Below are 21,913 nucleotides of genomic sequence, written 5' to 3' on the forward strand. Positions count from 1 at the left end.
TGTGAAGTAATCAGAGTGAGCTCTAACTACGCTCTCACAGAACAGAAGCGCATCACTCTGTTGAAATGCACTTCATCACTACACATTGTTAAAAGATATTTTAATACCTATTTACTGTTTAAAAGGAGACAACAGAGGACATATGTTATTGTATTGGGTGCAGTGTTTTTTGGCCTACAAAATGTGTTAGCAAAATAAAAAGTATAGACTCTGACTTCACTGCTGTATATAAATTGCATTCAGGCCGGCTTTGAATATTAAATAATGGTTTATAAAGGAAATGTTCAGATGTCATGTTAGCATTTGGTGACCTTGAAAAACGTAAATTTTGATGACAAACCCTGATAGTGATATGAGATCTAAATATGTTAGTTTGTTTGTACTGACATACATTAGATCAAACGGTTTCAGGTAATTGAGCTCCTGGTTAACTGCACATACTAAAATGTTTCATTAAATAACAATATGGTTGTATGTTAATGATAACTTCTATAGATAATATAAGGCAAAAAGAAACAGCCTACGTTTTTATTGTTGCCTCCGACCTTTGCTGGAAAGTGTGGCTGAAGTAAGCAGGGGCCACCGGGGGCCCTCCAGACTAAAAACAAGCGGACTGCCCCTTTTAGGTGACGGGGGACTTTGTAACTTGAGTCAGGATGAAAACTGTGCGCTGGATCCGGCTGCTGGTGCAGATGCTGTTGGACAGAGAGAGAGGGGGAGAGAGAGAGAGAGAGAGAGAGGAGGTGCATAATGGATCCCGTCCCACTGCTGCTCATCATAGTCACATCTGTGTCGTTGTGCTCGGCCGCCTACACCGGGCCCCTCCAACCGGAGATCTCCAATGGCACTTTCCATCACTTCTTTGTCCCGGACGGGGATTACGACGCGACTGTAGACCCGGAGGAGTGCCAGATGCTGTTTAAATTCTCGGATGTGTATCCATGTGGGGCCTCCGAAGAGAGGGACTCCGTCGTGAGGGAAGACTTCATCATCACCAAGCTGCAGGCGGAGGACGCGGCGCGGCTGCTGGAAGGCATCGGCCGGACTGTGGCGCTGGACCTGGACGGAGAGGACAGCTACGGAAAGTTCCTCCAGCGGGAGCTGTCGCAGATCGGCGAGGCGTTTTCAAGCGTGGACACGTCGCTGCTGGAGCTGGAGGTGAAGTTTAAGCAAAGTCAGGAGACTGAGCTGAGAGAGGAGCAACAGCTGAACGGCAATATGATGAAGCAAGTGAGTGACATCCGGGGAACTCTGAGGGAAACTACAGACGTCTCTCTGGGACTGAAAGATAAACACGAGCTGCTGTCTCTCATCATCCGCAGCCATGGCACCAGACTGAGCCGCCTGAAGACAGAGTATCTTAATGTTGGCTCTTAGTGGGCCAGTGTGTGTGTATGTGTGTGTGTGTGTGTGTGTGTGTGTGTGTGTGTGTGTGTGTGTGTGTGTGTGTGTGTGTGTGTGTGTGTGTGTGTGTGTGTGTGTGTGTGTGACCCTCCAGTTCAACAAACAACTGGAAAGTTAATTGTGGCTCATGAATATCCTTCCTCGAATATATATCTGACCTTCTATTTACCTTCCAGTGTCCATTCTTTGGACATGTGTCATTAAAGCACGCTTGAACCCAAACACCCAGACATTCCTCTGGTGTCAGGGGGGAAAGGAAACGTAAACATGAATTATGGCTTTGTGGAGCCCTTTGTGCCACCTCTGAGGAAGTTTTAAGGGTGTGAAAATAAAAGTTTTCACCTGTGGGAAAATAAAAGCTTTCAGCTTCTGAATGGCTATATGTTTTTTTGTCTGTATGGTTTAAAGTATACAACTGTAGGTTATTACTGATTAAATAAATGCTTATTATTCATCACATAAGACGTGTTCCATGTCATATTCACAAGTTTTCTACTGCATATTTGACTCATTTGTCCTGAGAAACACACACTGCCATACAGTACAAACCATCTCCCTTCTTTGAAGCTTGAGGTTTACATAAATAGTAAAAAGGCTTTTAAAATCTGAACTTTTGATTCATCGGCAGTTGTGTCTTTACGTCATTATGTTTTGATGTTGGCTCTGTGATTGGCAGACTCAACCGTCTTGTCAAGTGGCTCTGGTTAATTGGCGTCTACAGTCTGTCATTGCCTCCCATTTTCATCTGGAAGTCATCTACTCAAGTATGAAGTGTGTTTGTCCAAAAGCGGCCACTGTTGTGATTATCTACTCTTTTGTCTTTCACGATCTATAATATTTGTGGTTTATATGAAATGTGTGGTTTGGGATGATGACATTTTACTAAAATAGATGTATAAACGACAGCTTGTTTAAATCTCGAAGAAATATATTCTCTCTTGTTATTCTGCTGTGTTGATATGACATCTTATTTTGATTTGTGCTAGGAAAGTTGTTTTGACTTCTGAAAGGCATTCATCTCACACACACAGGAGCGTTTTTAATGTGCAGGTCCTTTAATTTAACATGTTGAAGGCCTTTGGTAGAAATATGTGTATATTCTGTCTTTAACTACTCCTTAAAATGTTCTTGTTTCAGTCAAAGTCTGTAACAACCGCAATGTTACTGCCATAAGTGTGCCCACTTTTTTACAGAGATCATGTCTATGCAGATGTGAGGGAGCCAGATGGGCGCAACTGGGTGTGATTTCCTCTGTCTGGTTTTCCTCACAGTCCAGCTTCCCCTGAGGGACCCCTTTTTAAAAAACAGTTCTCTGAAGCTCAGCGTAGTTCGGGCCAACTCCGTCAAAAAAACAAGAGCAGCAGGAGCTCTATGCATGGAAACCCTATATGTCTCTATGGCTCCTAATTTCCATGTGGTGCAGCACAGGGCTGTATCCCATGAAAATTAAGAGCCTTATAGACATATATCAAGTAAGACATACCCATGTTACCTAATTTGTCTCTTTTGGCTCTAATCATTGGTTCCACCTATAGAAAATGTGTTTTTCTGTAGATTGGTTTCAGGTCCCTGATGCTTTGAAGGAGGAAGGCCTGACTGTCAAGCCCGCTGTTCGAAGAACGTATGCTCCTCTCTGACATATACAAACAAAGAGGTCAGGAATGTAGAGCGGAGCTGACCTGAGAACACTGATCCCTCTCTGTGCAGCGCACAAAGCCCCAAAACCACATGCCTCTAGTGTTATTATTAGAAAGATGAGAGCTATTTGAATACTACAGCTGCTACTAGTCCTATACCATTATTGTTATTGCAATGGATACTGTGTTTTATTCCAAATACTAATAGTATAACCATCCTTTAGCTACACCGGCCACTATGTGTTTATATAAGGGTCCTTGTTTGAAAGAAAGACAAGCTGGTCACTGCTCACACTTAAATAAACATCATTTTAACTTGAGGTCACCACCTGCTAACTGAGCTTCATCAGGAGCTTTCAAATAATTCTCAGTGAAGCAAATCCAAGACAACGGAGAAAACTATCACTAAGCAAATTCTATTTTCTTATGAGGACAATGAGATGGTTGAAGGCTGGAGACAAAGCTGGCATGTTGCATTCATGTGTACATCACGTTTAATGCTGCAGCTCATAAAGGTGGAGCCAATTGTAACATTAAATACTGCAGGGTGCTTAAATTCTATAATAAAAAATTGTATTAGTTGATTATATTTTCTATTAATCTGAATAAGTAAATAATTTGTAACCAAAGATATTGGATAATTGTGAAAAAGTTAAAAGCTAGTAATAAAGTAACATTTGCCAAAAGGATGCAGTGAAGAAGTATAAACTAGTGTGGAAATACACGTAGTACAAGTACCTCACAACTGTAATTAAGTACAATACTTGAGAACATTTGGCCTACTATATTTAATTAGTTTTTAATAATGCTGTGGGCGCATATAGGACATGCAGGATTTTCTCCTGATTAAACAAACCGGTGTGCTGTGTCACTGTTACAACGATGCAACACTGCAAAATGAACAAGCTTCAATATGTAAATACACATTACACCAAATAATTCATTTTATTTATATTAAATTTGAAACATCCAATTGTATGTATTATTATTATTCCAGGGTGGTATTGATAAGTAAAGAAGGACTTATTCCCGCTGTGCAGTTTATACAAGTCCGTTATGAGCAGTAAGCCAGAGGGGATTACTGCTGCTATGCTAAAATAAATTCATATCATGGTTTCATTTCAACACTGTTCATCCTTCAGATTGTCACAAAGTACAGATCATTGTATTATAGTTTTTGTTCTGTGTTTATGAAATACTGCACATCATATCAGGAACATATACTTACTGACAAAAATCAGTCTCCAGTGGCCAGTATGGTTTTATCCAACAACAAGAATTCCACTAAGGCTGCAGCAGCAGTAACTGCATGAAGATTATAAATATAATTTGAGACACACAATAGTAAAGAGGAGTTGTGGAAAGGCTGGAATTGGATGTCATTAAGATTGCATGTATTATAAAAGTTGTGGGCAAGTAATTACAGCTCACAGTGGCTGGTATGTTGTTAATGGACAAGCATTAATAATAGTATCAATCATACATTGCTTGTGCTGTTATCAGAATAAATAATTATTTTTATAATTGATGTGTATTAAAGGAGCTGTTGGTCCATTGTAATGCACAGCAAACTGTTCAATTCTTATTGTTGGATTGTTTTATTTTTGTCAGTCAGCTTTGGTCACTTTTTTGTTCGTTGCTCATTTGCTCATTAAGTTTTAAAAAGTTCCTGAACAAAAAACAGACTCCTTGTAACACAAACATAAATATAGAGAGCTGCTGTTTAAAAATAATGGTGTTGAAGTTCCGACTCAATTCGCATGCCTCTCTGCTGACATACCAGTGAGCTCATTATTCAATAGAAAAGACAACCACAAAGAAGTTTATGTGACGTCTGTTCAGTGTGTTACACAGGAAGAAAAAAAATAGTTCTGCAAGGCTGTTTTATTTTTCAAAAATATTTTGATGGGGGTAAGACCTCAAGAACAACAAAACATTTCTCTCAAACACAGTTTGGTCTTAATCTTCATCTTTTTCCTTGAATAAACACAAATGCATCTGCATACATACAATTCAAAAAGTACATGTACATATCTTGTTTTGAATGGGTACATAATGATACACAGTTGCCCTTTGAAATGTGACAGTACACATCCATAATTTGATCTTTAATACATATTTCAAAGTTGTGCTATTGATTGTCTGCCAGTGTTTCTTTTTCTGATTTTTTTTCTTCTCATACTAGCAGATTTTACAGGAAGAAAATGTGTATAACTATTCTCCTCTTGAAGAGCAAGCAATTAACATTGAACAGTTCATTCATAAAGAGGGATAGGGAAATAAGCACCAGAGGGACTGAAATTGTCTTGTCAAATCTCACCTCTTTTTCAGTTTCATGTGAGTGAGAGCCAAAGTCCTGTGCTTTCTCTGTGTGAAGTCTCTCTCTGCTCTGAGTCCCTGAGTATAACTGTCTGTGCAGCAGGGCTCGTCACTGTTTCAGGATGAGACAGGTGTCTGTTAAATGTGCGGCGGCCTGTCACACACAGCCGTTCTCCTGCCGGGGCTTGTGCACCACAGGGGTGTGTGGAGGGTAGAGGGAAGGAGCGAGTGTACACAGGAAGCCAGCCAGCAACGTCAGGCCCAGTCCACCCCAGGCACAAAACATGGACCAGCCGTAACCGTGACTGATGTCCTCTGGTATTCCAAACATGTAGCGAGGATAGCGGGACAGTTCAAAGTTGATCCCAGCCACACATGTGCACAGGGAGATAATGCAGCATGTCCCTGCCGGAGAGGAAGAAAAACAAGTCACTCGACAGCATTCCATTTTCATCTCCTCTGATGCATCGTTTCATCACGCTCTCATTAACAAAGACATTACTGCCCCTCTGTGGTGATTATGGGTAGTGCTCTTTATGTATATCACAGCTTACCTCCCATGAGGAAAAGAAGTCCAGCCACATACTGCATCAGATCATGCTGCTTGCAGCAGCCCAGCACGCCTATGATCCAGCCGAACAGGATGATGGATATGGCCATGCCTACGAAGCTTGCAGTCATCCTCTGGAGGTCTGCAAAGCACACAAGAGAAGGAACAGTGTTTATTGGGGCGCTGCCAGGTTTCTCTACATTTATTCTTCAGATTATGAAAGGGGGCTTTGAGAACTCACGGAGCGCGTGCCACTCATCCTGCCTTATTGTCTTCGTCAGATCGATTGGCAGGTTTCTGGGCAACGCTGATGATGAGTAGTAGTATTTTATTGGTGTGCAGCGCAGAACCAATCCTGTGGATGTAAACAACACAAAGAGGATGTCACAAAAGCACTGAGATCAGATGAAGAGCATATCACAAGGCTCTCTGCTGCCACCCCCTTACCAAAAAAAATAGCACCCAACCCCCTTCCACCACCACCACCACCACCAACCACCCATCCACCCACACCATTGTAGAGTAGCTTATTGTACGCATCTCGAGGCTTCTGTTACTACAGCTTGCCCTTTTGTGCTGGAAACAACACAGCACGTCGAATTGTAACTGTACTCCGCGTTATACTGCGTAGGCCTTGAGGGTCCGTGCGCAGCATCAGCACCTTGGATAGCGCATTCGTGCACAAAGTATCTTCTGTGTGATGGCGCCTCGCACACAACAACACAAATGTCCAAAACAGACACATTATAGCACAAAATATGATGGCAGAAAACCAAACCTTTAAAGATCAAATCCTCTATCTCCAAGTCAAATCCCCCTCGGTGGCACTTTTTCCACAGTCCGGTGACGGTGGAGTTGAATTGCCGACTGCAGAGGGACTCCATGGCCGGGGCAGGAGGCAAGAAGTGCCGCTTCGCCCGCAGCAGCATTTCGCCGCTCCTCTTCTCCACATTTCTCTCCTTTGGCAACATGCGAAGTGGAAGGTTGTTGTTGGAGATGTAAATGTAGCCGGGGTCGTTTCTTTTGTTTGAATAATTCTTGCAGCGTTCCCGGTGCCTCCTCGCGTCGGTTTCGTACCAGTTGTCAGTGCTGATAGCCACTGCTATCAGTCCCAACGCGCAAAATGCCAAAAAGAGACCTGCCACGGTTAAAGTCCTCATAGCAGCCATGTTCCATGCGTATCTCGCCTCGGTGCCGTGATAATTCCACGGGACAGCGGGACTCCGCTGCTGGCTGCCGCTGTCAGCGTTTGATGTGGGAAGGAAATTCAGCAATACGTGGAAATCTGAAAAGCACGTAAAATCCTGAAAGCGCTCATTGTCTTAAAAGTGTCAACCGCCGCCGAAATAAGCCAAATTCCGAAGAGCAGGATAAATAAATTCGGGGCCTCGGTGAGCTATTTTGGCTGCCTCCTCGCTGCCTCTGAACTCAGTCTAGCCTAGATACTGGTCAGTCCAACATTTCTTTCCGGTAGATGGAGACAGAGTAAATATTTGAAAGAACAACAAGCCCTCAGGCCTGCAGTTACAGTAAATCATGATCTGAAAGAATGGCCGAAGTTTGACACAGTCATACTAGAGGAAGTACTCTCAGGTTTGTACATTTGGTATCACCTCGGCTGCTGCTGTCTAAAGAGTTCAGTTATGAAACACCCGAAGACAGACCACGTTAAACCCCTTAGGGCCCCATGTTTTTCTATCTGGTGTACAGGAAACAATTTCATCACATCCAACAGATTGCCTCTGGTAACTTTCCATCTCAATAGGGCCAAGCACATCACACATCAAACAATACAACAACATAACAAAATAATATAGTTTGGTTCGTTGTATTATTTTGCGAGAAGTTATGCACATTTCTTAAAAAAAGAAGAAGTTGTTTAGCCAGTTAAACAGCATATGTTTCAAGTACTAGTATTTCCTTAGGCAATTATGTTTCCGCCTAACAGGAATATTACAGCACAAACAAGTTTCACAGACACAGCGGCTTTAGACATTTCAGTGAAGTTGTCACTGGTTTCATTCGCATGGTCAATACTTCCTCAATTTAAACCATAATGCCAAACTAAAGAGGAACAAGCTTGATTCCAAACTCATTTTTGGTTTCGGCTCCTGTGGGCAGTTACTCTTTAAAAAAAATACTTATAAGTAAATTTGTCTTGGGATTTGTTGTGATTGATGGTAAGGAAACAAGTAAATCACATGTTATTGGACAGCAAGTGTAGGGAATCCTGATATGTGTTGAATCAAAAAGAATGGTATTTCACTTAGCTTTTCTGAAGGGCACATGACTGTTGAACTGACAAGAGGGGAAGTTGAAGCATACAACGACACGCCATTGAATATGTGTGATAACTAATAATGTCTATTTTAACAGTGTGACTGTTTCTACAAATATCTTTAGAGGACTCATACATGCCTCTATTTCTACTATTGTTGTACTTTATGGATAAACACATTTTAAACCACACCATATTACTATTACTTTTACTCTGGACCATTACTAATATATAGTGGAACTGCTTATAAAATACAATATTAAAACAGGTATAATTGTGCATCCTTGTATACGATTATTAAAAATGCAGGAAATGCGCCATATGCGCCATATTATTGGCTCATACATGACACTCAGCCGTCAGGAACTAGCTGATTGTATGAATTTGACAATTGGATGATATGAACGCAGACTCTATTGAGTCCAGTTTGCTTCTCACTTTCAGTTCCCATTTGTCTGGTGAAGTCGGCTCAGGGACGTTGCGTGTTTCAGTGAAGCAATAGGAAAAAAGTTAACATCCATCACAAGCTTCAAGAACAAAGTTTCTCATGCATGCTGCCTTGTTTACATGATGGAAGGATATAGCATATCATCTGTAAGTGCTGCTCTTTTATTGTTTCATGTCTTTTATTTAATCAGAGTTTGTGACATTATGATCATATTTTCCTGCTTGTTATGTTGTTTGTAGGTTTCTTTAGCTGTTATAAGGAGGCTTGGAGTTGTGTTTGTGTTTAACAAGGACATGGTTATTGGTTTCTGCTGTTAGAATTGGGAGAGTAGCTCTTAACATACTAAACCCACCTTCATGTATTAACTTATGTATTTCCTCTGGTGATCAGCTTCTCTGTTACTTGATTCTATTAATTTCTGTTTTTTATCTTTTATTAAAGCCATAAAGGTCCCCAGGTACTTCTTGAAGAACACAATGGTCATATTTGACCAGTTTTGTCAGGATAAAGAGACTCAAACCTTTACTTTCTTTGTGGCAAAATCTAATTTTCCCTCTCAAAAGGCGTCAGCGGAAATTGTTCCAATTGAACCAGATAATTATCGGCCACCTGCAGAGCTGTACCCTTATCTCACGACTGTGGGGGAGATTTATGAAGGTGAGAAGAATGGATTTAATCATTGAAGTGAACACGAATCACTGCACGACTGTGACTGTGGCCTTACAGTCTTTCTGTCACTTTTCAGACCAAAGATGGACCTTCCACTCGGAGCGCGTCCAGCCACCGGACTTTGAGAATTCTCCAGTGAATCACCTCATTGAGCTTCAGTCTGTGTCTCCTCAACAACTGGTACAACCAGCATACCGTTACAGCAGCGAGTCTATGCCTCTTCACCTGGACCCACCACTTGTACCTCTTACTGTGTCACCACAAGTAAGTGCACGTGTAGAAATGGATAATGGCTCTAGTGTGAAGAGACATAATCTATAAATATGTGACCTGAAATATTGAAATCAAAAGCATATTGATGTTATGCAGGAAAAAGCTCACTACATTTAATACTAGGCCAGTTTTGAACTTGATCTTATTATTACCATGCTGCAGTATTAGAGTAAAAAAGCATGATGTCAGGTATGACTACATTATATGATTCACATAAGTCATATTATTCAAAGTATTTCTCTAGAATGAAAAGACAAAATAGAGTTTTGTTAATTTTTTGACTTGTTTTTTAATTATGTACGTCACAAATTCAATACAGCATGTTCCCTTTTCAAGCCACTAACGATTAATTTAGTCCATAAAATGCCAGAAAACTGTATAAAATGGATATCGCTATTTTTCAGAGACCAAGTTTACTCATTCAAATGGCTGGAAAACCCAAAGTTATTCTGTTTAAGACTAATCAGCTTCTTACAAATAAGAAGGTGGGACAAGGGTATTTGACCAACAATTGTTCCTGTTATACATGTTGAATGCTCAAATAGAACGTTTTTCTTTTTGCTGCCAACATACATATCTTATGAAATACTAAAAGAAGGGATTTAGATCATTTGAAATCTAAAAGAAAATGAATTGTGTCTCTGAAAATACATGTTGTGGACAGTCAGGGATATTTTCTCTTAAATGTTGTCTGCATCACATGGTCTTGCAGAGCATAGCATTCTATTTTGGCAGAGTTACTTCCTCTTTTAGCAATGACTGAATGTTCAAGCGAAATGGCAAACGATGGATGGTTGCAAAACAAAAGAAAATTGCAGCTCGATCACTTCTCTGTGTAAACTTGAACCATGACGTGCTTTAAATTTCTCTTAAAGATTCCATATTACACCCAATCCTTGTGCTACCAGTACCAACCCTCTGTCTCGCCTGGACATTACTACTCGGAAGAGGAACAAAGAGGAATCAGTCCTCCGCTTGAGGTATCAGACGGGGAGGAACTTGAAGACCACAACCACTCCTCCTTCAGGAAAGACATTAGTGAGTATTTCCAATGCATAAATCTACTGCAAATTATATACATACATATGAAGTCTGGGAAAACTGCCAAATTAAATTGCTTGACTAAGTTTCATATTTTTAAATCTAGGCAACAAGAAGAAAATCCGCCTGTACCAGTTCCTCCTGGACTTGCTCAGAAACGGTGACATGACCGATAGTATCTGGTGGGTGGACCAGGACAAGGGTATCTTTCAGTTCTCCACAAAACACAAAGAAGTCCTGGCCAGCCACTGGGGTACTCAGAAAGGAAACCGCAAGAAAATGACCTACCAAAAAATGGCTCGCGCTCTGAGGAACTATGGTAAATCTGGAGAGATTAAAAAAGTAAAGAAAAAGCTTACCTATCAGTTCAGTGAAGAGGTGCTGAGGAATCTCTATTTACGCCAGTATCCTCACTGATGAGGGAACACAGGCTGTCTTTCATTACGCTGTAATCACTAAACTAGCCAAGATTAAGTTTTTCCTGTATGCAATTTCATTTTTCTACCAAGTTTCCTTACATATTTATTTTTGATGCCAGTATACATGCCCTACTACGCCATTTGCCTCTATAAACTCCTTCATTTCAGGCTAAAATGTAGTTTGTGCATGCAAATGTAGGTGTTTGTGTCCAAGAATTAAAGGATTATTAAACATCAGGGACAACTCAAAAACAACACTGTTTTTACATAATCTTTTGTCATGAATGTCACATTACGCAAATGAACTGAATGCATCTTTAAACACACACAAATCATGTTCTGGGCTACATATGTCTATTCCAGAGCATAGTGTGGCCTATTTTTAATTCAGCAAAACTTGAGTGACAAAGCTGAGCAACATGACTGCTAATTCATTTTTCATCATTTTGAATCCTGGTTAAAATGGGGGGAATGTAGTGGAGACTTGTACGCAAGATAAATAGAAAAGAAATACAATTGCAAGCAGATTGTAGATTTGTGGCTGGAGTCTCGAAAAAGGCATTTGGCTGACAAGGCCATGACCACAACATCTGCTCCATGCAGGCCTATAGGATACACAATAGTTACACACAAAGGCAAAAGTCAAGTATGCCATTCACACATAGGAGAAACTATATAATATATGTCCATAGGCCACACCTGAAGCAAAAACAGATATGACAAACGCTACAGAGCAAACAGTGGATGGGTCAGCAGATGGAAATGCACTGGGAAGCACAGACCAGAGTCATGGTCTGAAACCGATAGGTTAGACCTGAGAAAGATGAAGATAGATGGATAGATCTGTCTACAGTTATCTAGTCTTTATGATTACATTACACAAACAGCATATGAATTTAACAATAAAGGCAGATTCATTTTAATTACCTCACAAAACAAAGGTGGAACCAAAGGCATTGTGATGGACTCCCTAACATCAGTAGAATATTTTATAATATATCAATAGAAAAAATATTACTTTTTGTACCTTTAAAAATGATGTATTCCTTTTTTTATATAAATTAAGCATTGTATTAGAAGCAATCATGTGGAACAAAGTATTGCATTTGTTTTGTTTTTGAGTAGTAAAATATCAAATAAAATATCCCAAATAAAACAATAACAAATAGAGGACAATATATAAGTACATACATTGTAAATAATGAAAATAAACAACAACAAACGGTCTTCCGTTAAAGGTTGGTACACTCCAGGTCTTATGATTTGTACAATATTACACCTTTTAGCAGTTCAGGCATATGGGCCTATATTTCATGGATTTACATTATGAGGGAAATGCATTACAAAAAGCATTATGTTTTTCAAAATGTTGACTTTGTGTGTATAACATTTTGCCATCCATACATTACATCTACATGTGATTGGAGTTCGACAGATTATCTTTTATATTCTTCCATTTGTTTCCAATAGAGCAACAGGAAAATACAATATGCTCCGTGGGTTCAATATCAAAATAACGGACATCACTTTCAAAACGGTTTTATTTGAAACGATAGAGCCCCGCCCCCTGAAAAGCGTCCTGCTCGTCAGTCGAAGCAGCCAATCAGAGCCCAGACCTCGATTCGGTGGAGATTTCAAACCCGTCGAGTCGACAAGCAAGCTGCGGTCCGGACAACCGTCCGTTGTCGTTTGTTTTTGTTAAAAGACTGCTTTTGCGTAAAGGAAGATTATTTTTAATTGTTGTTGTAAACTTGCGGCGGTAACATGAGAGTGAGGTGAGTAACCTAACATTTAAATAAATGGGAGCTTCAATTGTTTAGCGCTATGTTAACATTAATTGTCAGATAGCAATCTTGTGTCCCGATCAGCTAGCTAGCGTCAGCTCGTGTCGAGTTGGGACGGGTGTCTCCTCTTTGTATGCTGCAATGGCACGTTTTGAATGGTAATTAGGTTTTGAGTTAATCATTCAGGCTCGATGTTTTTTTGTTGTTTGTTTTTTCGTTTACAACGAAAGCCATTGCGTCGGGAAGCTAGCTAACGTTAGCTTGCTCAGTTAGCGCTCTGCTAAAATTACTATAACTGAGTCTGATACCTGATTTTAGCTTGCTCACTAGCGCTCTGTACTATTAAACTGGTTTTACTGGTAACCGGTGTTGAGCCTACAGAAACATGACTCTCGCCGCTGCTTTTATTTCCAGTGAAGTACACGCAGCAGAGTGTGGTGCTTACCTCAACAGAGCCCAGCTCAGGCTACAGGATATTTGGGATGAAATCGGGATTCCGGAGGAACAGCGCGTACAGAGAACCAATGATGTTCACAAGCACATTAAAGTAAGTCTCAGATCCATTTAGATTAGATTTATAGTTTGTTTTTTGACCGTACAAAGATAGCAAATTGACACGTATCATGTGTTCTCTCGTCCTGCAGGGGCTGCTCGACCTAATGATTGTAGAAGAAGAGCAGCTCAAGAATAGATTACTGAAAAGCATACAGGCATTTGTTGAGGAACTTAATAAATTGTGCAGTGAACTTCAGCTGCCCCCTTTTGAGGTACAGTCTTTATTTTTTTCTAAGGATCTTCCTAAACCTGTTTGGGAAAATTCAGAATGTTTGGACTAACTTTCTGTTTTTTTGCGTAGGAGAAAGATGGCTGCACCATGTTGCAGATGGAGAAGAATAGCCGCACACGTCTAGAGGTGATGAAGGAGCACAAGAAGCGAAGAATGGAAGAGCTTAAGGGCTTCATTGACAAAGACCGCGAGCTGTCCGATATTATGTGCACGACCCCATTTTACATTGACCAAGACTCCATCCCATCACTGAAGCAACTTGAGACGTATCATGCCTATCTGGAGGATCTGGCCAAAGAGAAGGTGTATCTGAAATTCTAGTCTTAATCACTAAGTGCCTTTCTTTTATTAGGGTCGTAAGTTAACCTGCCTTGTTTTTTCTTCTTTCAGGAACGTCGTCATGCTGAATTTGTAAACGTCAAAAAGGAGATTGTTTTATGCATGGATGATCTTGAGCGACACCCAGAGACGAGCTTTGAGATGGATGTAATGTGTGAGGATGAGGAGGCATTTTGTCTGTCAAATGACAACATTGCTGCTCTCAAACTACTGCTCGGTCAGGTAATTTTGTAATATTTGACATTAGATGTTTGTTGTTCTGACTCTACGATATCATGGGCTGTATCATTTTATACTGGATGTGTGATTGTTATTCCTCCTTCCAGTTACAAGAACACAAGGCTGAGAACGAGCACCTTTGTTCAGCTTTCCGTTCTAAGATCCAGCAGCTGTGGGAAAGACTTCAGATTCCCCAAGAGGAGAGGGAAGACTTGTCTGAGCATATGGTCATGTCAAAGAAGAGAAACATCGAGGCAGTAAGAAATCTACCTCATGTGGTCATTCATATGAACTGATTTGAGAAATTGCATTGGTGTGTCGCATAATGCATTTTAATAGTGAGCTTTCTGCGTTTCCAGCTCCAGGCTGAGGTCCAGCGTTTAGAGTTGCTGAAAATGCAGAGCATGGCGACTGTCATTGGGGACATCAGAGCTGAGATTGCTCTTTTCTGGGAGAGGTGCTTCTACAGCCAAGAACAGCAGCAAGCGTTTGTTCCCTATCATGATGGTAAAGATTTGTTGTATATTGACAATGCCCTTACACCGACTATAGGCTGTTGATCATCACAAAGAGTGTGTTCTCAATGTGTGTTTCATTTCACCAGATGATTTTACTGAAGAGCTTCTCAACCTGCACGAAGCAGAGGTCAGAACCCTGAAGATGTGTTACGAGGGCCACAGAGAACTCTTCGATGGAGTCACAAAATGGCAGGATAACTGGACCTTGTACTTGGAACTTGATGTAAGTACTGTCCTCAGGAATTTAGTGGGGAGGTATTTAAAACAAATGTATCTTGGTGTGTTAATGTGTGGTTGTATGTACTTATCTCAGAAAAAGGCAAATGACCCCTCGAGGTTCAACAACAGAGGTGGAAACCTTCTGAAAGAAGCGAAGCAGAGAGCTGACATGCAGAAAAGTTTGCCTAAGGTGAGGAAATGTTTAAACATGGTGTTTATTGACATGTTCTGTGTGTTCAGTTAATATAAAAACAGGATTGCAATTTAATTCAATGATATGCTTGTAAAAGAAGCTGTTGGTTTGGATTTAAAATCTATAAAAGTCAAATTAGATTAATTAGCAATAAAACAAATGAGCTCAGGCGAACCATATGTGAGGAGTGGAAACGGCTCTGCGGTTGTTGGTGCATTACTGTTTTCGGCCAACAGATGGGGATGTTCAAACAATAATACACTCACTGTAGTTCGTGTACAAAATTGTAGGCACCAGATTTTGACAAAGGGCATTTTAGAAATTGGGACTGATGGTCAATGGGAAATGTGAACATGTCAACAAAATACAATTTTCTCCTTTTTTTTTTCAGCTGGAAAAGTGTCTGAAATCTCAAATTGATGCTTGGGAGGAAGAGCACGGAAAAGAATTCCTGGTCAATGGCCAGAAATTTCTAGAGTATGTGCAGCTGCAGTGGGATCAACACCATTCTGAAAAGGAGAGCGAAAAACTGGAGAGGGTGTGTTTTTACTTGTTATTTTTTTCCAGTCTTATATTTCTGTCTCAAAAGGATTGTAAATATGACTACATTCTTCTTTGTGTGTCAATTAGCAAATGAAGAAAACTAAACAGACACAGGAGGACATGAAATTTGGAACGTCAGTGCGAACACCATCCAAAAGGCGGATAGTTGGGACTCCCACATCTGGGAAAGTAAAAAGGGTAAGATGGTGCTGCAGGTTTATTCGCTTTATTGTGTTTCATTATTGCATGTGCAGAGTGACACTGACTGTACCGTGGTGAATGAATACATGCAAAAGTTGACCCTCTGTTTTTTCCCTGTCATCATAGCTCGATTGCACCTCAACTATCTCCACTCCGAACAGCATCCTTTCCTCACGCCTCGGTGGAACCATGTGCCTGCAGTCCTCCACCCAGAAACCACCTCTGTCTGCCAGCAAGGTATAATCAGAGTCTTTTTGAGTCATCTCATTGGAAAAATTTAATTTTGTTTTTGATGGACCTTGAAGGTTAGATTGCATAGCTCTGTATCTCTGGCTGGTTGCAGCAAAAATCCCTTAATTTAAGATTTCCCCTGAAGTCAGAGTTGCGGTTTCCTTTTCCTTAAATTGTTCGCTTCAGTAGGTGTGTGTGTGTGTATATAACATAAATTCTCATCTCAGTCTTTAGTTTAAACCATTGCACTGTCTTACCCCCATCATAGATGGATTTATGGCAATAAATGAAGAAAATAAAAACATATATGGCATACTATACCAAGACTTTTTTTGTAGCTTACTGTCATGAAAGCTTTATTGTATACTATACCAGGACTTTTTCTTCTTCTATGGTGACTATACTGTGACTTTTTAAAAGATGTTTTCAAGGCATACTTCAGCCCCTGTGCTCAGCTTAATGATGAAATGTTGCTTGTCAGTTTGTGAATAAAAAACCCTGATTGTATATGATGCTTACCAGTGTCTGGGAAATTCTCACACAAGCTACACCTGTGATACTTTGATGTGACAGCTTTGCAGGAGTGGACTGTGAATGTGTAATGCTATTTAGTTTTCATTGCACAGTGCAAGTGTGGTCCTTTTTAGTCTGACATTAAGTCAAATAAAAAAGCTGGCCAAAAAGCACATAATCATCATGTTCTTGTTGTAGGGTTTTGGCCTGCGAACCCCTGGACCTGGAAACGCTCCCCGTGCAATAGACAGAAACAAGGAAAACATCTCTCATCTAAGAAACACTCCAAGTGGCACACTAAGGTCTCAGGATACTCAAGATCACACCATTAACTGTGTTGCAGCCTCCTATTCGGATTTTGTGGTAAATGCAGTTTTGTACATATATCTAGATTTTCTCCCTGCAATTCAGTGGATGGATAGAGCTGCCCCCACCACCCCCCCTAGTTTATGTAAACCCCTGTCTGACCTTTTAAATCCCAGAAAATATATTTTATAAAGGGAAAATATTTTTCAGAATTACAAATGCCGTAAATGTATTTTAGCTGTACAGTAACAATTTGAGTATCAAATGAAGCAACTAAAAAGCAGCAGTGTATGCCTTTGCAAGACTGCATAATGTTTGGAAACTGATAATCTGCATCAATTCATAGCGTTGGACCATGGCTACAACAAATACACATATCGGATTGTTTTATGACTCGAGAGAAAATTATATCTTTAACTGTAAATGCTTAAAAAAAACTGACATACCAAAGACCCAATCACTTGTTCCCCGGGTGACAGTTTAGCTCCACCAAATTACGCCAAGAAATATTAACATGGTGACAAACGTTTTCCAAAATGACATTACCACGCCACAACATGTCACTCCTTCAATATGAACAAAGATACTAACACGGAAATTTTCCCTTTTTCTCAACAGAGAGGCCAACTCTCGAAAGCGTCTAATGTGAAGTCTGAACTGATGAACTCCACTGTCAGTCATCAGTGATGGGGTCAAATAGGCTGCTCTGGCGCCAGAAGTCATCCAGCTCTGCTGTAGTTTGGTGTTGTATTCAGATCGTGGACATTGAAATATTTACATTTTTTGAAAGAAGTTAGTCTATGTAAACACTTTAAGTTTCTATCAATTCTGTTTTCATTGCAAGTTATTGATATTTGTGTTTTTTTATTTTACATTTTTCTTTTAGGCTACAGCTTTTTAAATAAAACTTTAACCATACCTAGATCACTTTATTTTAGTAATGTAGCAGCAAGCCAATGCGCCATGGTTTTATTCCTCCAGCTGGGATGACAGCTAATTTTGCTCTTCAGAGTATTTTTTTTTAAATCAAGTTGTAAATAAACATTTAAGATACCTATTTATGATCCTGTGTCATTTGTGAATGCTTTCATTTGAGCCCTTATGGTTAAGTTGCTTGCAAAGGTTTTTATGTTAATGGTACAATGGGCCCCGAACTGAACAGTATGTTTCCTCTTACCTGTATTACTATTTATCAATCTTGATCGTTTTGGAGATATCTGCAAAATTGGTCGCTTCCTGTAGCCTACTACATACAATTGTAAGGTGTTCCTTGTCTATGGACATGTCTTGAGTCCATCCAACAGCAGGGGGGGGTACCACTTTTTTCAAAAGACACATGTACACTTGTCCCTACCAAATGATTTCCAATACGACTAAAGTATGGCCTCCGTGGAACCATGTGCCAGTCCTCCATTCAGAAACCACCTGTCTGCAAGGTAAAATCACTTTTGTCCTTTTGACTTGTCACTGACACATTCACATAATGTTTCGACAGCCTGTCGGACGCTGTAGGTTAGATTGCTCAGCTGTGTCTGACATTTTTCAATTGCATGCATTGTAAATCGTATCACGTGACGCTGCTCAGCCACGCAAATGAACATGTAAAAACTGCGGGGCAATTGATTTCTAATTATTTTTTCTAAAATTACTTTATTTTAAGATAAACATGTCTCAAAAGCTTCCTGTTATGTAACTTATTTGTAAATGCCGCATTTGCCATAAAATGCCATATTTTTCCTTGAAATGAGAGAAGAACATTTGAGTATTTATAATTCATCCACTTCAGTTTGAAAACTCAATAAATATTGAGATACTATTCAATTGAACTTTATTTGATTTGACAGTCAGTTGACTACATACAGACAATGATAGAACGGCTAGGCTACTTTGATAAATGGGACAAAATCAAGTTGTGATGTTCTGGACCGATGCATGAGGAAATTCTCTTGTATGAATATACTGAGAATGTATTTTTGTTTTCATTGTACAGTGCACGTGTTTCCTTTTGCTCTTGTTGTGGTCATGTAGTCTGAAATTAAGTCAGATGAAAAAGGTGGCAAAAGTGTGAATGCACACATCTCAACCTGTATATTTAAATATACAGGTTGAGGTCTATGCAGACTAGAAATAGGACGATGTTCTGTTTAAGCCATCCGTGTCATGAGTTCTTCAAGAGCCCTCTCACGATGATTTTCATGAACAAGCAGCACTTCTTTGATTGCATTTGGCTGGAAGCCCATTTCATTAAACTGAGTCAGGAGACGCAGGAACTCAGCAGCCTGAAATAGAATGGAAAGAAATATTCACTGGCTGTGGTGTTGCCTTTTTGCAACCTTTTGGCAAGAAGCCACTGACTAGCGGTAATCACCTTGCTTTCACAGTTCTGAAACATCTCCAAGGCCTCCTCCACCTGAGCTTCGTCATAACCCAGCTCACACAGACGGTCACTGGCTACCAGGTATTTCAGGATCTGTTGATAAAGGGACAAATAATTGAGAATGGCATACTGATGCTTGATGAAGTACAAATGGTAAAACAGTTAGATATCTAAGCAATTGTCTTATGCATAGGGTTTTAAATTAATTGTTTAAATATCGATGCTTGACAATCTGTTATGATTGCATTCGTAAGACCCTTGGTTACCAACTTATGAGCCAACATGTAAGTAAGGATCTGTTTTGCTGGTGCATTTTCTCTGCCAACCTTTTTTTTCCAATTACAACAAATATAAATGCAGGTTTGATGGATTATTCTAGTCTGTGACTTTTTGATTTTACAACTATCAAGCATGTAAGGGTATTTATGTGTTAAACCATTAATGATGCGTTATCTCAAAGACTTTCATTTAAATAACTGAACACAATGGTGATTGAGCAAATTACCCACTTTACAGTCTTACGAACTGGGAAAAATCTATACGACACTGTTTGGATCTTTGGAGTGAGAGACGCAAACACACCTGCAGTTACCGCTTATTGTCATAAGTGAAGCCAAAGATTTAACTTTACCATTAACATCAGAAAGTGGTGCCTACCTTCTCTGGGCTGTGATAGCCTGTCTTTTGCAGAGCCAGGATAGCTGTGCGTAAAGGGTAGCCCTTCTCTGTGACGGTTTCAAGTAGCTCCCTCTCTTCCTGGCTGAGTGCCGACAACAACTCTGCTGCCGAGTCAAAGAAAACCCCACGAGAGCCACCGGTCCTCAGTGCCTGGTGACAAGGAAAGAACAGATTAAAAACAGTAGGTTATGGAATTGTATCGTAAAAAAATTCATATTTTCCTCAGACACCGATAGAAAAAGAAAAAAAACCTTCTGTCTGTAGTTTGTGACAACGGGTCCTGCAGAGGAGGGTCGTTGCTGGTGCAGCCTGGGTGTAGAGGGAGCGGGTGGAGTGTTTTGGGAGTACTTTCTGCCCACAGAGCTCTGTGAACGCTGCTTCTTTTTGCTGGTCTTCTGCCTGTGGGAGAGCGGGCTGGCCTGCAGGGACCTGTGCTGCTCCAGTGCCCGCAGAGGTTGTCTGCTGTCTTGAAGAGAAGGTAAAGAGCCTCTGTGGCCTCTGAGGCTCTGAGGTGAGGCAGGTGGACAGTGGTGAGTGGAAGGACCAAGGTGCATGTCTTTGACTCTGGAGAGTTGGTCTTTGGGTGCAGCGCTCCGGGGTCGCTCTCTGCTCTTGATGGAGCGAGGTGCGTCTTCGGTAGAGGAGGCTTCATTATCCTCGTGGTAACCATCTTCATCCTCAGAGTCAGAGATATAATACCTGACTGTGCGATAGTGCAGCCAGCGAGTGTCTGCAGAGTTCAGGCTGTGACTGCGGGGCCGGGGTTTCGGGGACCATGAGTCGCTGCTCCTGCGATTGGCCTTGCGTGTCTCCGGAGGGCTGCTGAACATCCGGCAGTAGGGGGGGCATGATGGGGCCTGACAGACTGGCTGTTGCACAGTTAAGATCCACTTCTCCAGGTTGAAGTCATACTGCAGTAAAAAATAGAGATTTTCAGCAACACACAGCAGAATCTGACTTGTCATAGTAGGAAAGCACAGGTGCTACTGGTAACATTTCCAGGATGAATAAAGTATATTTCTATCGATCTAGTATTGTCCCAGTAAGGCATGACTGAGCCAGCTTGCACAATACCAGGAGTCTGAATCTGAAGCAGATAAATGGAATTCAGCCATGATTAATGTTATTTACCCTGGTACTTTTCCCTCTTTCACATGTCACAATAATGTCCTACATCAAAAAACACCTATGAGGATAATACTAATAATTAAGTGCAAGAGAAACTAGTTATCGGACTTTCTCAAAGGTAAAGATAAGATTGATAAATAGCACTTCAAGTAAGAGGTAAAATATCTATTTTTGATTTGGGGTGATATTCATATTGAGTTTTCTTTTCTGGTCTGTGACAATTATAATGTAGTTATGCATAGCAGTAGCACTCCAACAGGAATTTTATTAGTAATAATTTTTTTTTTTTTTTTAACTACATATTCCCAACATGAACAGATGATTAACTAGGAAAAGAAAGCCACTGAGTCAAACAGATCACTGCTAATGAATGGATCCCAGAAAGACATTAAACTTGTGAATGTGAACATTCATTTGGATGTGTGACCTTAGTGTCTTGTAGTATCTGAAGGCAGTCTGGTATCGTGATGTCTGGAGCCGTCACAAGCTGCACTTCCCCCTCCAGTGGACCCAGTAGGCTGTGAAATGGGACGTCCTCCAGAGTGCTCATGTTCACCAGCAAATAACCTGCATCAAAATAAACGAGTTCCTGCTTTTTATGTCATCAGACCAGAACTTCATTGTAGTTGTAATGATTCTTACCGTTGTCCGCTATTCTCTTCGGTTCACAGCCCTCTGAAGCGTTGACAGGTGGTTGGAGTAAATTACTTACACAAAGGTGATATACGTGATAAGCCTCTTCATCACTAAGCCTCTGACATCAGCTGATGAGTTGTTTACCAATATTACCCCTAAGACATTGTTATAATCCAACCTGCACATGTACAGCACAAATAATG

The 21,913-nt window shown here is 40.5% G+C and overlaps 5 protein-coding genes across 5 annotated transcripts; 3 read left to right on the forward strand and 2 right to left on the reverse strand.

Moving 5' to 3' along the window:
- Nucleotides 1-721: 721 nt before the first annotated feature.
- On the forward strand, nucleotides 722-1,852 carry fibina (fin bud initiation factor a). Its single transcript, XM_079223842.1, has one exon. It carries the CDS (start codon nucleotides 751-753, stop codon nucleotides 1,375-1,377), a length of 627 nt encoding a protein of 208 aa, XP_079079968.1. The 5' UTR covers nucleotides 722-750; the 3' UTR covers nucleotides 1,378-1,852.
- Nucleotides 1,853-5,517: 3,665 nt separating this feature from the next.
- On the reverse strand, nucleotides 5,518-7,079 carry tmem276a (transmembrane protein 276a; the record flags this gene model as incomplete). Its single annotated transcript, XM_079223244.1, has 4 exons — nucleotides 5,518-5,765; nucleotides 5,915-6,052; nucleotides 6,152-6,265; nucleotides 6,689-7,079. The coding sequence occupies 4 exons, from the start codon at nucleotides 7,077-7,079 to the stop codon at nucleotides 5,518-5,520; spliced, it is 891 nt and encodes a 296-aa protein (XP_079079370.1).
- Nucleotides 7,080-8,657: 1,578 nt separating this feature from the next.
- spi1a (Spi-1 proto-oncogene a) lies at nucleotides 8,658-12,115 on the forward strand. Its single transcript, XM_079223077.1, has 5 exons — nucleotides 8,658-8,782; nucleotides 9,200-9,293; nucleotides 9,382-9,569; nucleotides 10,454-10,616; nucleotides 10,726-12,115. Exons 1-5 carry the CDS (start codon nucleotides 8,756-8,758, stop codon nucleotides 11,034-11,036), a joined length of 783 nt encoding a protein of 260 aa, XP_079079203.1. The 5' UTR covers nucleotides 8,658-8,755; the 3' UTR covers nucleotides 11,037-12,115.
- A 633-nt stretch (nucleotides 12,116-12,748) lies between these two features.
- Nucleotides 12,749-17,942, forward strand: LOC306741651 (protein regulator of cytokinesis 1-like). Its single transcript, XM_079223967.1, has 14 exons — nucleotides 12,749-12,813; nucleotides 13,237-13,369; nucleotides 13,467-13,589; nucleotides 13,679-13,912; nucleotides 14,000-14,170; nucleotides 14,275-14,424; nucleotides 14,527-14,674; nucleotides 14,772-14,908; nucleotides 14,999-15,094; nucleotides 15,489-15,635; nucleotides 15,728-15,838; nucleotides 15,968-16,078; nucleotides 16,784-16,948; nucleotides 17,510-17,942. The coding sequence occupies exons 1-14, from the start codon at nucleotides 12,803-12,805 to the stop codon at nucleotides 17,576-17,578; spliced, it is 1,806 nt and encodes a 601-aa protein (XP_079080093.1). The 5' UTR covers nucleotides 12,749-12,802; the 3' UTR covers nucleotides 17,579-17,942.
- A 1,093-nt stretch (nucleotides 17,943-19,035) lies between these two features.
- Nucleotides 19,036-21,624, reverse strand: LOC306740919 (uncharacterized protein; the record flags this gene model as incomplete). Its single annotated transcript, XM_079223164.1, has 5 exons — nucleotides 19,036-19,170; nucleotides 19,260-19,361; nucleotides 19,926-20,096; nucleotides 20,198-20,857; nucleotides 21,502-21,624. 5 exons carry the CDS (start codon nucleotides 21,622-21,624, stop codon nucleotides 19,036-19,038), a joined length of 1,191 nt encoding a protein of 396 aa, XP_079079290.1.
- Between the last annotated feature and the right edge of the window lie 289 nt (nucleotides 21,625-21,913).

The sequence above is a fragment of the Taurulus bubalis genome (genome assembly GCF_910589615.1).
Source record: "Taurulus bubalis genome assembly, chromosome: 9".
NCBI lineage: Eukaryota > Metazoa > Chordata > Actinopteri > Perciformes > Cottidae > Taurulus > Taurulus bubalis.